The following is a 12,949-nucleotide window of genomic DNA, read 5'->3' on the forward strand; positions in this document are numbered from 1 at the left end:
CAGCGCTTGTGGAGCCGCTCCAGTTTGCATTCAGGGTGGACGTCACTTCGGCTCCGTTTCGCAAGCTTTCTTTTGCCTTTTTCCACCTCCGGGCTGCTCATGTGCCGCCTGAGCTAACCTGGTCTTTGGACCGGGTGCACTCCTTTCTCTCTCCTCCTTGGTTTGTGGTGGTCTCTTCAGTCCAAGACTGTTTCCAGATTGCTTTGTTCTTGTTGGCTTTGGCTTCTGGGGGTCGGGTCAGGAAGCTTCCTGTTCTCCTCCAGCACAACAGAGGCTTTTGCTCTTTTGGTGTGGGTGGACTTTTTGTTCGTTGTCTGCTGTAACCTTCTTTGCTGGCAAAGAACAAGACGGCGGGCTTCCGGAGGGGTACGTGAGGTATTGATGCTTGGTTGGTCAGGCCGGGGTGTGCATCATGTTTTGTGTCCGGTTGTGGCTTTATGCTGTACCTATGTGCCTCGGCTTCTTTGTCCGGGGATGCGCTTTGGGATGACCTGGTTTCTCTCGTTCCCTGTTCCAAGGCTTTGATTTCTCAAATCATCCGCAGGGTTATAAAGTCTAGGTATTCTGCGGTCTACCCTCACACCCATGATGTTCATAAGTTTGCAGCTTTGGCTGCTGTGTTTGGCAATATGTTTTGGGCAGTCATTCAGGTGCGGGGGTTTTGGAGATAAAACAGGGTCCTGACTGCCCGATATCTTGTTAATGTGCCAGGCCCTTAGCGATCTTGTGGCACCTTGAAGTCGGAGGTTGCATCCAGTTGTCTTTTTCTGCTCTTTGGGTAGTTAGCTCCAGGGAGCCAATGGGGCTTCCTGGAATGAAACTCCATTTTCTGGGTAGAGCCCAGGAGGCTCCTTGGCACCCTTCCTTCCCCAGGTCAGCAGGTTTTTGTTTTCATTTTCTGTCTCCAAACTGATGGTCCGGCTGCTGGCTCGGTGGGCTGGGCTTCCCCCTTTTCCCTCCCCTCCTTATCTTGAGATGATGATTTGATGATTTCCTGGTTGGAGGGTCGGCACAAATGAGCAGCACGTGGTGGTATGACGTGTTGTTTGTTAACTTGTTTTCTTTGTGGGAGTTTCCAGCCTCTCTTCGGTCTCGGGTTGCAATTTTTCTACAGGAGGGGTCTGTTTTGAAGTGCCTACCTTTCTGGGTACTCGACCCCGGTCGATGGCAGACATGAATACTGTACTTTCATACATGATTTTCATAGGCCATTGTTCCCTTTGCTTCTCTGAGGGGACCATGTTCTGGCTGGTGGTCCCCACTAAGCATGACAACTCTATATGACTGAAGCCCTGTACTAATATTAGCTAGTATCAGTTCAATAGCTGCAGGGAGCCTCCAGGGCTCTACCCAGAAAATGGTGTTTCATTACATTCAACGCTGTTTTTTTTTTGTGTGTGTAAAATTAGTGTTGTCAATCTGAACAGGATTGATCTACTCTCCCCTGTGGCCTCTACACCAGTACATTTTGACTGGAATGTTTGAAAGAGTCCCTGTTGCTTTGGTGCAGAATGTTGCCTTTCCTGGGCGATCAGGATCCTGTACAAATGAGATTTTTGGTCATGTTTACCTGAGAAGCACCAGAGTTTCTTAATCACAAAGGAGCTTCTCATATTCCTTAAAAGTCTAATTATTATAATTCTTGTGCAACTGGCAGTTCAAAATATTTAACAGAACACAATACTTAGCATTCCTCATGCTTGAATCTTGAATCTGCTAGCTTGAATCTCAAACACTGCTTGAATCTCAAAATACATTTTAAGATGTTAGAAGAGTTCTTGATAAAGTTTCTATTAACATTCTTTTATTAAAATTTTTAATCATAAATACATAATTTAGTACGTCACTTGATATTACAGTAGTTAGTAATCCACGTGTTACACCTTGTATTATCTTCGGCAGGTTTTTGTGTGGTGGGTGTGGCTGGCACTCGTACACTCAGTGTTGGTATTTGTTCTACCGTACCTGTCCATGACGCAAGATGTGGCGTGGGGTCATGGCCGCGTAGGAGGTTACCTCATGACGGGAAATATGGTGTACACTTACGTAGTTATTACCGTCTGCCTTAAAGCAGGTTTAGAAACCGACGCGTGGACTTGGGTGACACACCTCGCCATCTGGGGATCTATTGCTTCTTGGTTCATATTCCTGCTGGTGTATTCAAACTTCTGGCCTATAATACCAATGGCTCCAGACATGTGTGCTATTTATCTGCAGGTAAAACATAGTCTGCGTATTGGATGTAATGTAATCGTCTCTGTAAAGGGAATGAATAATAGTTTCAGAACATGGACTCAAACTGTTTCTCATGTTAAAATGTTTTTGTCAAGTCTCAATGAAGTCTGACCCAAGACATTGTCAGTATTTAGCTAAAACGGGTCTTAGAGGTAATTATAACTTGGGTCACTAATTATAAGATATAGTAATGATAAATTACACACACGCTATGTTCATTTCATCTTATTCAAAATAAAAATGTATGTATAGTATGTGTATGTACAGGTATGTATTTATTTATTATATACAGTGGCACCTTGGTTTATGAATTTAACCTGTTCCAAGAGACAGTTCGTGCACCTAAAATTCATAAACCGAAATAAATTTTCTCATTAGAAATAATGGAAATTGAATTAATCTGTTCAACATCCCCAAAAAATATTAACTTTAAAATTCATTTTATACAGAATATTACTCATATTTTTCAAGCACAAAACAATCGGGTATAAATACAAACCATAAATCAAATAAGTGAACATTTAACTGCACTTTACCTTTACTGTACTGAGGACTCTTATTGGCGTATGGGAGACGGTAAGAAGGGAGGGAGGGAGGAGGGGTGGTGTAGGCGTATTGGGAGGGTGATGAGGGAGGGAGGAGGTGAGTATTTAGAAGGAGGAGGTTGCTTTCCAATATAACATCAGACCATCCCCTGCTCGCCTTAAATGCTTTCATGTCAGCATCACTGGTTCCAGATTTTCACACATTTCACTGTTATGTGGCAGCCAGTCATATATAGTCACAAGAAGTCAGTCAAGCATTCACAGTCAAGACCGGTCACAAGCAGTCAAGTATTCACAGCTGCAGTAGGAACAGGTTAGGCATCAGGACTTGGTTGAAGGTGATTACAGTGGGGCCTCGATTTACGATGGTAATCCGTTCCCAGAGACGTATCGTAAGTCGAAATATCATAAGTCAAAACGATTTTTCCCATAAGAAATAAAGGGGAAATGAATTAATCCGTTCCTGACTCCCTAAATAATTAACTTCAAAGTAAATTTTATACCTAATTCACCGAAATCTTCATTACAAAAGTATGTGCAAGTTATTACTTACCTTTTACTGATGACTCCTGTTATTGTACGGAATATGGTGAGGAGGGGGTTGAGGAGAGGTGTTACTGTTTGGAAGGGGAGTCCCCTTCCATTATAACATCAGGTAGTGATGATTTCTCTGGGGTACACTCTCTCCTATGTTTTGCCTGCATACCACTAGGACCTGATTGTCGTTCACTGCTAGTTTGTCTCCCTAAAAAATTGTCTAGCAACACTTGTTTTTCCTTTCGTTTTAACATTTGTCTATAGTGATATATCAGTGTCATTGAAAAGGTTAGAGCAACTGCCTACTGCAGCTTGATTTGGGCGAGTCGTTTCATCAAAAGTTTACAGTTCTTCCCATGCTGCACACATTTTCTTAATTTTTGAGGAAGGAATATTCTGTACTGCCTCTATGGTCATCCTCAAATGTGTTTTCATATGTTGAACCTTACCACTGACTATTCTTGGGACTCTGGGCATGATATATAGTAATCAGTTTTATGTTCAAAAAGCAAAAAAATCACCAAAAATGGAATTTTCTGTGGGGAGCCCCTACGGCTCCCTGGAGCTTATCGGGCTAATGTGTGTTATGTTAGACCGGGACATTAGCTAAGGAGTTCAGACCTACCAGGGACCAGCGCCAGAACCTGGCCCCTTCAGAGAGGTTTCAGGGAGCAATGGCCCTGGAAAACCCCATATGGTTGGGGGTTTTCCTTATCTGCCATCGACCGGGGTTAGGCACCCAGAAAGGTAGGCGTAACAAAACAAACCCCACATGGTAAGAAACTACAACAAAAACCGAACAGAGAGGTAGAAAACTCCCTACAATCCCAAGGAAACAAGCAAACAAGCAAACATCACACTTTACTGCCGCGCCGATCGTCCGCGCAGCCCTCCCCACCCCGGGAGTGGGAGGGGGGAGCCCCGGACCTACCGCGCCGGCTGCCAAGCTCCAGTTCGTTCGCTAATGTCAACCGGGATTGACGCTTCTCTGGCCTCAGTTTCCTAGGCGGTGTTTGCCTTGTGTGGCGTTCACTGCCGTGTGTTGTGGTGTGCGGTGGCCAGGAGTACTTCATCAGTGCCGGGGCTGCATGTGCTTAGTGGCTGACTTCCCTAAGCGCCCTGTAAGTACTGCCCTTGCGTTACAGGGTTATCTTCCCTGGGGCGTTCGGGTACCATTCCCGTAGAGGTTCTTGCTGCTCGGCATTTGCCTCGCCCTTGGGGCCAGCTGGGGCTTGGGGCCCTTGTTTGGCCCTGGGTCGGGATTGGTATTGTGCTGGTTAGGGCGTCAAGGTGTTGCGCAGCCTGCCACCTAAGCGGCGGCCGGTTTCTGTTGCCTCTGGAGACGGTGTACTTTTGCGGGGTTTTTCTTTTGTTTTTCATTTTCTTGCCTGGTGGGGGTCTGCCTAAGGTGGTTATAGTTCCACTGGTAGTGTTTGGCGGCCCTCTGCTAGGCCCCCGTGCTTGTACACGTCTCGAGGGGTTTTCAGTGCTATAATCTACCCTCTTGTTATGTTTGGGTTTCTTAACCGGTTAGCAACACCTTGCCCGGGCTTCCCGTAGTTGTTACCCTACGGGCCCTGGAAACCCCTGTCTGGGCTCGGGGGACCATTGAATGTGTCTTCCGGGTTCCAACCCGTCTTGTACGGGATCGTTGGTTGCTGTTCCCTTGTCTCCGGGTGACAGTCGCCATTTTTACCTCCGTCATGCTGCCTGTTGGGTCACTGACACCTTGACCCGGAGTCTTGCGAGTGATTCTCTGCTTGTTCTCCAGTACTCTCCTGATGTTATTACTGTTCAGAGTACAGGCGGCATCCGTGTTGCAAGCTAGGTTAGGTTGCTGCAACATGCTAGGTTGGTTTCCCACTCGAATGCCCCGTGGCCGCCCCGTTTGGTTAGGTGCTGCTCGCCCCTTTCTCTCCATGTTCCCGGCTCCGGACCGTCTGCGTGTTTCTGGGTCGGGGCGGGGTTCAGTTGCGGCAGAGACTCAGGCGGTTTTCGGGGGATGCCCCGTTCGGGTTGGGGATGGAGGTTTGAGCCTGTGCCTCCTGCCAAGGCTTCTGGGTCTTACCAGCGGCCCTTTCTTGTTGCCTTTCCCATGGGCTCTTGCTTTTCTTTCAGGGCGGAGGGCTTGGAGGACGGCTCTGCCCCGGGGCCTCTGTTGTTGGTTCCCGGGGCTGTGGGGGATGCCTCCTAGCAGTTCTGGGGCGGTTTTGCCCCTTCAGGGGTTTTTCTGCTGTTGGGCGTCGTTTTTCGCCCTTCCAGTCTGCTAGCTTCCCACATTTGCTGGCGTGTTTTTGTGTATTAAGCGTCAGTCACAGCCCCTGCAGGCGGCCATTTTTGTCTGCCGGTTTCCCGGCGTGGCCACCAGGGCGGCGTTGCGATTTGTTTACATGCGTCTGGGTGTGCGAGCGAGCGTCTCTGAGTTTTCACAAAATTTGCAGGGTTTTTGTTCTCCTGTTGTCGTTTCTTTGTTTTTCTGGTGTTTTCTTGCCGTTGCCTGTTCCTCTGGGAACGTTTGGGTGTTGATTTTGGGTCTGAGCCTCTGGGTTTAGGCTCAGTGCCCCTGGCTGGTATGCTTGCTCCCACACCTTGCCCCTCGGTTTTCGGTCTGTTGGGACCGTTTTCCCAGGGCGTTCTGCTGGGGTCTGTGCTTTGCCTTTTAGTGGTGTTCTCCGCTGGCAAATGTGGTGGTTTGGGCTCCCCCTGGTTCGATTCTGGGTTCCTTTGGGTTCCTTGGTTTCGTTCTGGAGGTTTCTTCCTCTTGGGCCCCATTTTGTGGGTTCAGGGGACTTTGTTTCCTCATGTGACCCGGTTCTGCCTTTTGGGGTTCCGGGGTCTTCCTGGCTTGCAGACTGAGCTTTTTGGGTCTTGGCACATGTTGTGGTTGTGCTGGGACTTTGTGGTTTTGCTGTCGAGGTGGGCCTTTTGATGCAGTTTTGTGCCTTCTTTGCCTGGCCGGCGTAGTGCTCTTTGCCACTAGTCGGCGGCTTGTGCTTTTACACTATATGTCCTCACCTAGTTGTGCTTGTGGGGGTTGAGCTCTGGCTCCTTGGTCCTGCCTCTCAACCATCCATCAACAGGTGTATCGGTTCCTGTGCCTCTTGGGCTCTGTCATGTCTACATGTGACATTGTATGGGGGTCAGCCTCGTTCCTTGTGTGAGGAGTCGCCACATTACTTCTTAGTGCTTTCCCGTTCCCATTCTGACACTCGCAAAAACTAAAAAAAAAAAAAAAAAAAAAAAAACTAATTCTATCTGTGGCTCTTTTGGGTACTCAGTTTCCACCGGTGTCCCCTAGTGCGTGTGCCCCTTGTGTTACATATCCTGTCCTTCTCAGCCCTGTCGATTCCCTTGGGTATCTTGTATGTGGTGATCAGGTCTCCCCTCACTTCCTCTTCCAGCGAAGTGTGGTTTCATTCCCGTAGTCTCTCCTCATGACTTCGGTAGTGTACTTTTTCTTTCTGAAGGGGTTCTGTTCCCTTCTCTGTTGACTGGGCGCTGGGGGAGCAGCTTGCTCTGTTGCCTCTCGCTTGGTCCCGCTGTTGGTGGGCGCTTTGGGTTGTCTTCCGGCCTCTGCTGGCGTCGGAGGACGGCTTCTCCCCCTTGGGGGGGGTTCAGAGCTGGCGGGGTGGGCTTCTTCCCTGCGCTTCGTCATTTCCTCTTCGTGGGTGCGTGGGGCGTGGTCGATCCGCCCCATCCTTCTGGGCTTCCCGTCTGCTCTTTGCAGTCATGAGCTTTTCCCGTCTGCTCTTTGCAGTCATGAGCTTTTCCAGTCTGCAGTTCTTCTGGACTACTTCCGTCTGCGCCCTGGATCCTCTGCCCTGCTCGGAGGACTGTTGTCTCCTGTTCGGATTCTGTTAGGGCCGGGTGCATGGATGGTGGACCTGGACCTCCAGGTCACTTCTTGGCACGTTCCTCTCCAGTTTTTCTGGGGCTAGCACGGTTGGTACTTACCTATGTGTACTTACCTAAGTGTAGTTACAGGATGAGAGCTACTCTCGTGGTGTCCCGTCTTCCCAGCACTCTTTGTCATATAATGCTTTGATTATAATTGTCATATTGTCATATAATGATTGTCATATGTCATAATGTGTCTTCATATGATTGTCATACAATGCTTTGGTGGTGGGGCTTCAGGTTTGCTGTTTTTATTGCATTCCCTATTTTGTGAAGGGCACTTTGTATACTCTTTGCATCTTTACCGGATCTTAGTGCCCTGTCTGCGTCTGAGATTCGGTGTCTGGCCTACCTCGACGACTGGCTGGAGTGGGCTCCCAGTCAGTCCGCTTGTCTGCTCGCCAGGGGATGGTTCTTTCCAGATCGCTGGGTTTGGTTTCCTGGTGATCTGGAGGTTTTACCTTCTGTTTCCGTCCCGGGTTCGGACCTGGGCCTTGTTTCAGGCTCTTGGGCCCCTCATTGTCTTCCCTCCAGAAGTGTTGCTGTGGCTGTGGTCCCGCCTTTGGCTGTTCAGGAGGGGGTCCCAGGTTGCTCAGCGGTTGCTTGGGCGGTTGTGCGGGAGTTTGCACTTCGGCGTGCTTGTCTGCCCGCGGAGTCGGGTTTGGCTCCGGCGTCGGTTGGTTCCTACGGAGACTCCACTTCCGCCTCTTGCATTCCTTGGGTTCCTCTGGGGATCTGGTGTTGGTGCTGCGTCACCAGCTTCCTCTTTGGGGTTTTCGGGGTTCCGTGCCTTGGCAGCTCCCCGAGCCTTCGCTCGATGTGTTCACGGACGGGTCGTCTCTCGGCTGGGGCTTTGTGACCAGTGCTCACCAGGTCGGCCGAGGTTGATGGAGTCTGTCTGTCCATCGGGCTCACAGACCGGTTCAGGTGTTCATGGCTGTCTGGTTTGCGCTTCGGAGGATTTGGGTCACTAGGTACTCTACCATTCAGCTCTGTTTGGACTGTTCTCTGGTGGTTCTTGCCGGAACCACAGGGGGTTTGGTTAATCGTGTGGTTCGTGTCCGGGGTGTGTCCTGCGTCCTGGTGGACAGCTGTCTCGGTTCATTCCTCTTCGTGGGTTGGCCAGTCGTCGCCGATTCGTTTTGTTGGCTCTGTTGGGCTTATGGACTCCTGGCCATGGACGTCTTCGGGTCGGCGTGGTCTAGGCGTCGCCCGTTTTGTGGCGCCCTTCCCACCTGCGAGGACTTCACGGTGGAGGCTTTCGGCAGGCCTGGTCGAGGTGGGGGGTACCTGTACCTCTTCTCCCGGTCCAGCTGTTGCTCCGGGTTCTGGCTCAGTTGCAGCCCATTCCCACGAGAACAGTCCTTATGGTTCCACTGTGGCCGGCCCGGCCTTCTTTTCAGACGCTGCTTGATAGGTGTCCGTACCCGGGGCGTTTTTCCTGAGGCTTCGCCTCTTTCAGCAGGCCGAATCGGTCCTGTCCGTGACTGGTTCGGCCTTCTCTTTGGCTCTTCGCGTCTGGTATTTTGACGCAGGTATCGCCATCTCTATGGTGTTCAGGTGGCCTTGTTGACGGTGTCCCACCTGCGAGCTTCGTCTTGGAGACTGTATGACGTTTCTTACGTCTTCTCGCGTTTTGTTTCCCCTCCGGCCTGCTCATGAGTCGCCTGAGCCATCCTGGTCCTTGTTCAGGGTGCCTTCTCCTCTTCCCCTCAGTTTGTGGTAGCCCCTTCGGTTTTAGTTTCCTCCTCTTTGGTACTGGTGGTAGCTTTATTGGTGTGCAGCCTTTCTCTGTCCTGGCGACGGTCGAGACGGCTGCTTTCCGGAGGGGTTCTTGGGGTATTAGTACTTGTTTGGTTTGGCGGGGGGGTGCGTCCTGTGTTGTCCAGTTGTGCTTTTTGCTGTTGCCGGCGTACCGTGCCTGGGGATGCGCTGTGGTTGATCCGGTTCCTTCGTTCCCTGTTTTCAGGGCTCGGGTCTCCCGGGTCGTCCGCAGTGTTTTCCTTCTTACTGCGGTCTGTCTTTGCGCCCGTGCTGTTCAGACGTTTGCAGCAATTGCTGCTGTGTTGGTGACGTCTCGGGCTCATTTCGGGTGCAGGGAATTGTGGGTCGCACAGATTTTTGGCCGCCCATCCATGTGTGCGTCTGTTCTTGGGCGTTCTTGTTGCCTTGGGTCGCAGGTTTGCGACCGGTTGTCTTGGCTTTGCGTTGCAGAGTTTGTGGCGGCCGCCTCCCGGGTTAGCCCTTTCTTTTCCTTCTCTTTGGGTATGAAGCTCCAGGGAGCCGTAGGGGCTCCCCACAGAAAACCAGCGTTGAATGTAATGAAACGCCATTTTCTGGGTGAGCCCCGGAGGCTCCCTGGAAACCCTCCCTCCCACCGGTCGGCGGTTTTTTCGCGTTGGTTGAGGCTTAGCTTCCGAACTGGAGCTTGGCAGCCGGCGCGGTAGGTCCGGGGCTCCCCCCTCCCCCTCCCGGGGTGGGGAGGGCTGCGCGGACGATCGGCGCGGCAGTAAAGTGTGATGTTTGCTTGTTTGCTTGTTTCCTTGGGATTGTAGGGAGTTTTCTACCTCTCTGTTCGGTTTTTGTTGTAGTTTCTTACCATGTGGGGTTTGTTTTGTTACGCCTACCTTTCTGGGTGCCTAACCCCGGTCGATGGCAGATAAGGAAAACCCCCAACCATATGGGGTTTTCCAGGGCCATTGCTCCCTGAAACCTCTCTGAAGGGGCCAGGTTCTGGCGCTGGTCCCTGGTAGGTCTGAACTCCTTAGCTAATGTCCCGGTCTAACATAACACACATTAGCCCGATAAGCTCCAGGGAGCCTCCGGGGCTCACCCAGAATATGGCGTTTCATTACATTCAACGCTGGTTTTTTATAAGCGTCATTGTCACTAAGTGGGCGGCTCTAGTAAACTGAGGCAGGTTGGCTCGTGCGACTGGGAACCATGCGCTCCGTCGACCCAAACGTGTATCAACAAATATCGTTAATCGACGACGATATCGTAAGTTGAGTTGCATTTTCCAATCAAATTTATATCGTAAGTCGGGGCAATCATAAGTAGAGGTGCCACTGTATTTCTGTAAACAGTAAGAAAACATAAAACCTGGGATTTTTTAAAGTGGCTGATATATACAATTTAAAACAATTTCAGGTATATTCTTCACCTGTGTTTTGGTTTGGAGTGATTCTGATACCCTTGACTTGCCTCCTGCTTGATATCGCAGTTAAAACGTGAGTCCGAGTTATTATATATACAGTATAGTGATAGCACCTAATAGTAATAATTTGTTTTGTAAAGCAAAAATTGATAATGAAATGATCACAAGGGTACTGCATAATATTTACAAGATACTTGTTGGTAAATATAAATATGAAAGTTCGTTTTAATAATTTTGTTTGGGATTAAGGGTAGCTAGGGTTCTGTAATCAGAGTTAGGTGCATATTCTTTAAAAAATATGATTTATTAACTTTACTTTTTTATTTCAGTTTACATAACTCGGTCCATAAAAGTTTAACAGAACAAGTGCGTGAGAGTGAGATAAGCAACAAGGATTTATCCAAAGTTCTAGACACCAAGCACAGGTAAGCGAAGATGGCTCACCGTCACCCTCTCATGTCCTCCGTCCCCCCCGGTCCTCTGCCCTCGCCCTCCCAGCCCCAAAACGTCTTGCTACGTCACCTACAATTATGATACAGGTCCACCCTGCTTGTCTCACTGCTCCAACTCACTGAGGATGTGGGACTCGTCCGGCCATTAAACCTACTCAACCTTCCCACTCAAATGATCCACATGTGAGCCTACCCACCCAGCCCTCCCAGTCCACCGAATGCCTGTCCCAGTTCCCGAGCCAACCTGGTCGGTCTTGATTCGTCCACCAGGCCTGTCCACTCAGCATGCCTGGCCTGCATTCTCTTTGTTAATGAATATCTGTAGTGCACCAACAAGTTGTTTCTCTCTATTATTTATTAAGGAAACGTTGTTAATAGTTCCCATCTTGATTGTTGTTCACTTGTATTTCATTTAGGGACTGAAGCACTTAGATTTGCAGCAATAAGTATTTTATATTAAATGGTATCTCAGTAAAGGCTTTTTTCCCTAGTGTACTGCTGGGAATTTGTGGGATGAGAGTATCTTTGCCAGTTGCTTACTTTTTGTACCTAGTTGGCTCTTATGAAAGCTTTCGACTTAATCACCTGTGCCAAAAATGAGGACCAGAGTTTGCATCCAAAACTAACCTCTGCATTAGAGGCTTTTCTTAATGGAACATTTGTGTACTGTACTCAAAGAAGAGTTGGGACTCCGCTATGGTTTAAAATGGCATTTTTAAGTTTATAATGGGACTGGCAAACTTTACCACTCTGCACTCCTGCATCCATATTCATGATAAGCTTGGCTATGGGTGTTTGTATTAATGGTTGCTAATTTAATGTCATTAAAAAGCACTACATCACTTTTTTTTTTGTCTGTTTTAATGTTGAGAAATGGATCAGTGTACTGTGTAGAACTAGTCTGGTTTAGCATGAACATCTAGTCAACATATTCTTAAGGCCTTGGTATTGTGTCTTTTCAATATAATGTATTATCTTGTCACAAATTTTGTTGATAATATTATTTTATTATTAAGAACTTGAGCAATTTGATGTTTATAGGGATATATCCATTCCTTTGATTGATTAGATGTTTTAGTTATTACATCTTTCTAATTAATTGAATGAATATATTTCCTTTTGATTTTTTAATATGATGATGATAATTCTTAAATCTTGGAAGCATGAATTGCTTCAGCATATTTTTTACATTTTTTGAATACCTCATGAAATTATTTTTTGTCCGTTGAATGATATTAGTAATCTGTATAATTACCAGATGTTAGTACTGTATATAGGTATTGTTTGTTAACGGGTTTTATTGCCTTTTTCTGAGTATTATTTACACGATAGTTTGTGTTGATTAGTGTCTTATAACTGGTGATAGTGTGTGTAGTTTGGTCGTGTGTAGTGTTAATTAACCACACCAACCTGTTTTAACCTCGGCATTCTCCTAGGTAACTCTGACTGACACACCAACTTTTTCTTCACAACTTCTAGTTAAATAGACAAATTACTCACTGATATACAAGTTACTCAGAATCAGTGGGTGAGTTACTCACTGATTCAGGTATTTGAAGCTTGAACCATCTTAACCATGCAGTGTTCAGTAATACAACAGACTCTTACTAATTTGAAACTGTAAGATGCCGTCATAGGACTATACACCCTGTTAAACACTGGCAAATGTACTGCTACAGTATTAGTGCCATTACTTTTTCCAGTTAAAACCAGGAATGTAAATGTAAGAATTTGGTTATTACTGAAAAGTAAAAGATGAATAACCTTTATTTAGTGGGAATGTAGCTCATGTTTTCCCTGCCCAGCTTCATTTCTGAGAGAAGTGCATTTAGAGGTGGAGGAAATGCAAAGTAAATTCATAATGGGTAGAAGGTAATAATACAATGTTTCAGGCTTTGCTTAAATATGTCCCCTAATTGGCACCTATTAATATAGGCATAATACCAAAAGTTATTTAACTAGTCCAATGTGTCCAACCTTTATATACAGTACTCTCAAAATGAGCAGAGGGTGAAGAAAATATATTAAAGTTGGCCAAGAGTCAAGAAGAAATGAAGAAGAACACCACACCAGGAGAAATGCTTGAATTTTTATTAGAAAATGATAAAATACTCATTGAATTTTAC

The 12,949-nt window shown here is 47.6% G+C and overlaps 1 protein-coding gene across 12 annotated transcripts in view; it reads left to right on the plus strand.

Annotated features, from left to right (window-relative positions):
* ATP8A (ATPase phospholipid transporting 8A1) overlaps positions 1 to 12,949 on the plus strand; it is a 141,572-nt gene that overhangs the window by 97,126 nt on the left and 31,497 nt on the right. For all 12 annotated transcript variants that reach the window (XM_069315171.1, XM_069315170.1, XM_069315169.1 and 9 more), the window contains 3 exons: positions 1,903 to 2,217; positions 10,365 to 10,444; positions 10,701 to 10,796. In XM_069315171.1, the coding sequence (XP_069171272.1) occupies positions 1,903 to 2,217; positions 10,365 to 10,444; positions 10,701 to 10,796 (491 nt within the window). The remainder of the gene's footprint in view (positions 1 to 1,902; positions 2,218 to 10,364; positions 10,445 to 10,700; positions 10,797 to 12,949) is intronic.

Source organism: Procambarus clarkii, chromosome 81, assembly GCF_040958095.1.
Source record: "Procambarus clarkii isolate CNS0578487 chromosome 81, FALCON_Pclarkii_2.0, whole genome shotgun sequence".
Taxonomy (NCBI): Eukaryota; Metazoa; Arthropoda; class Malacostraca; order Decapoda; family Cambaridae; genus Procambarus; species Procambarus clarkii.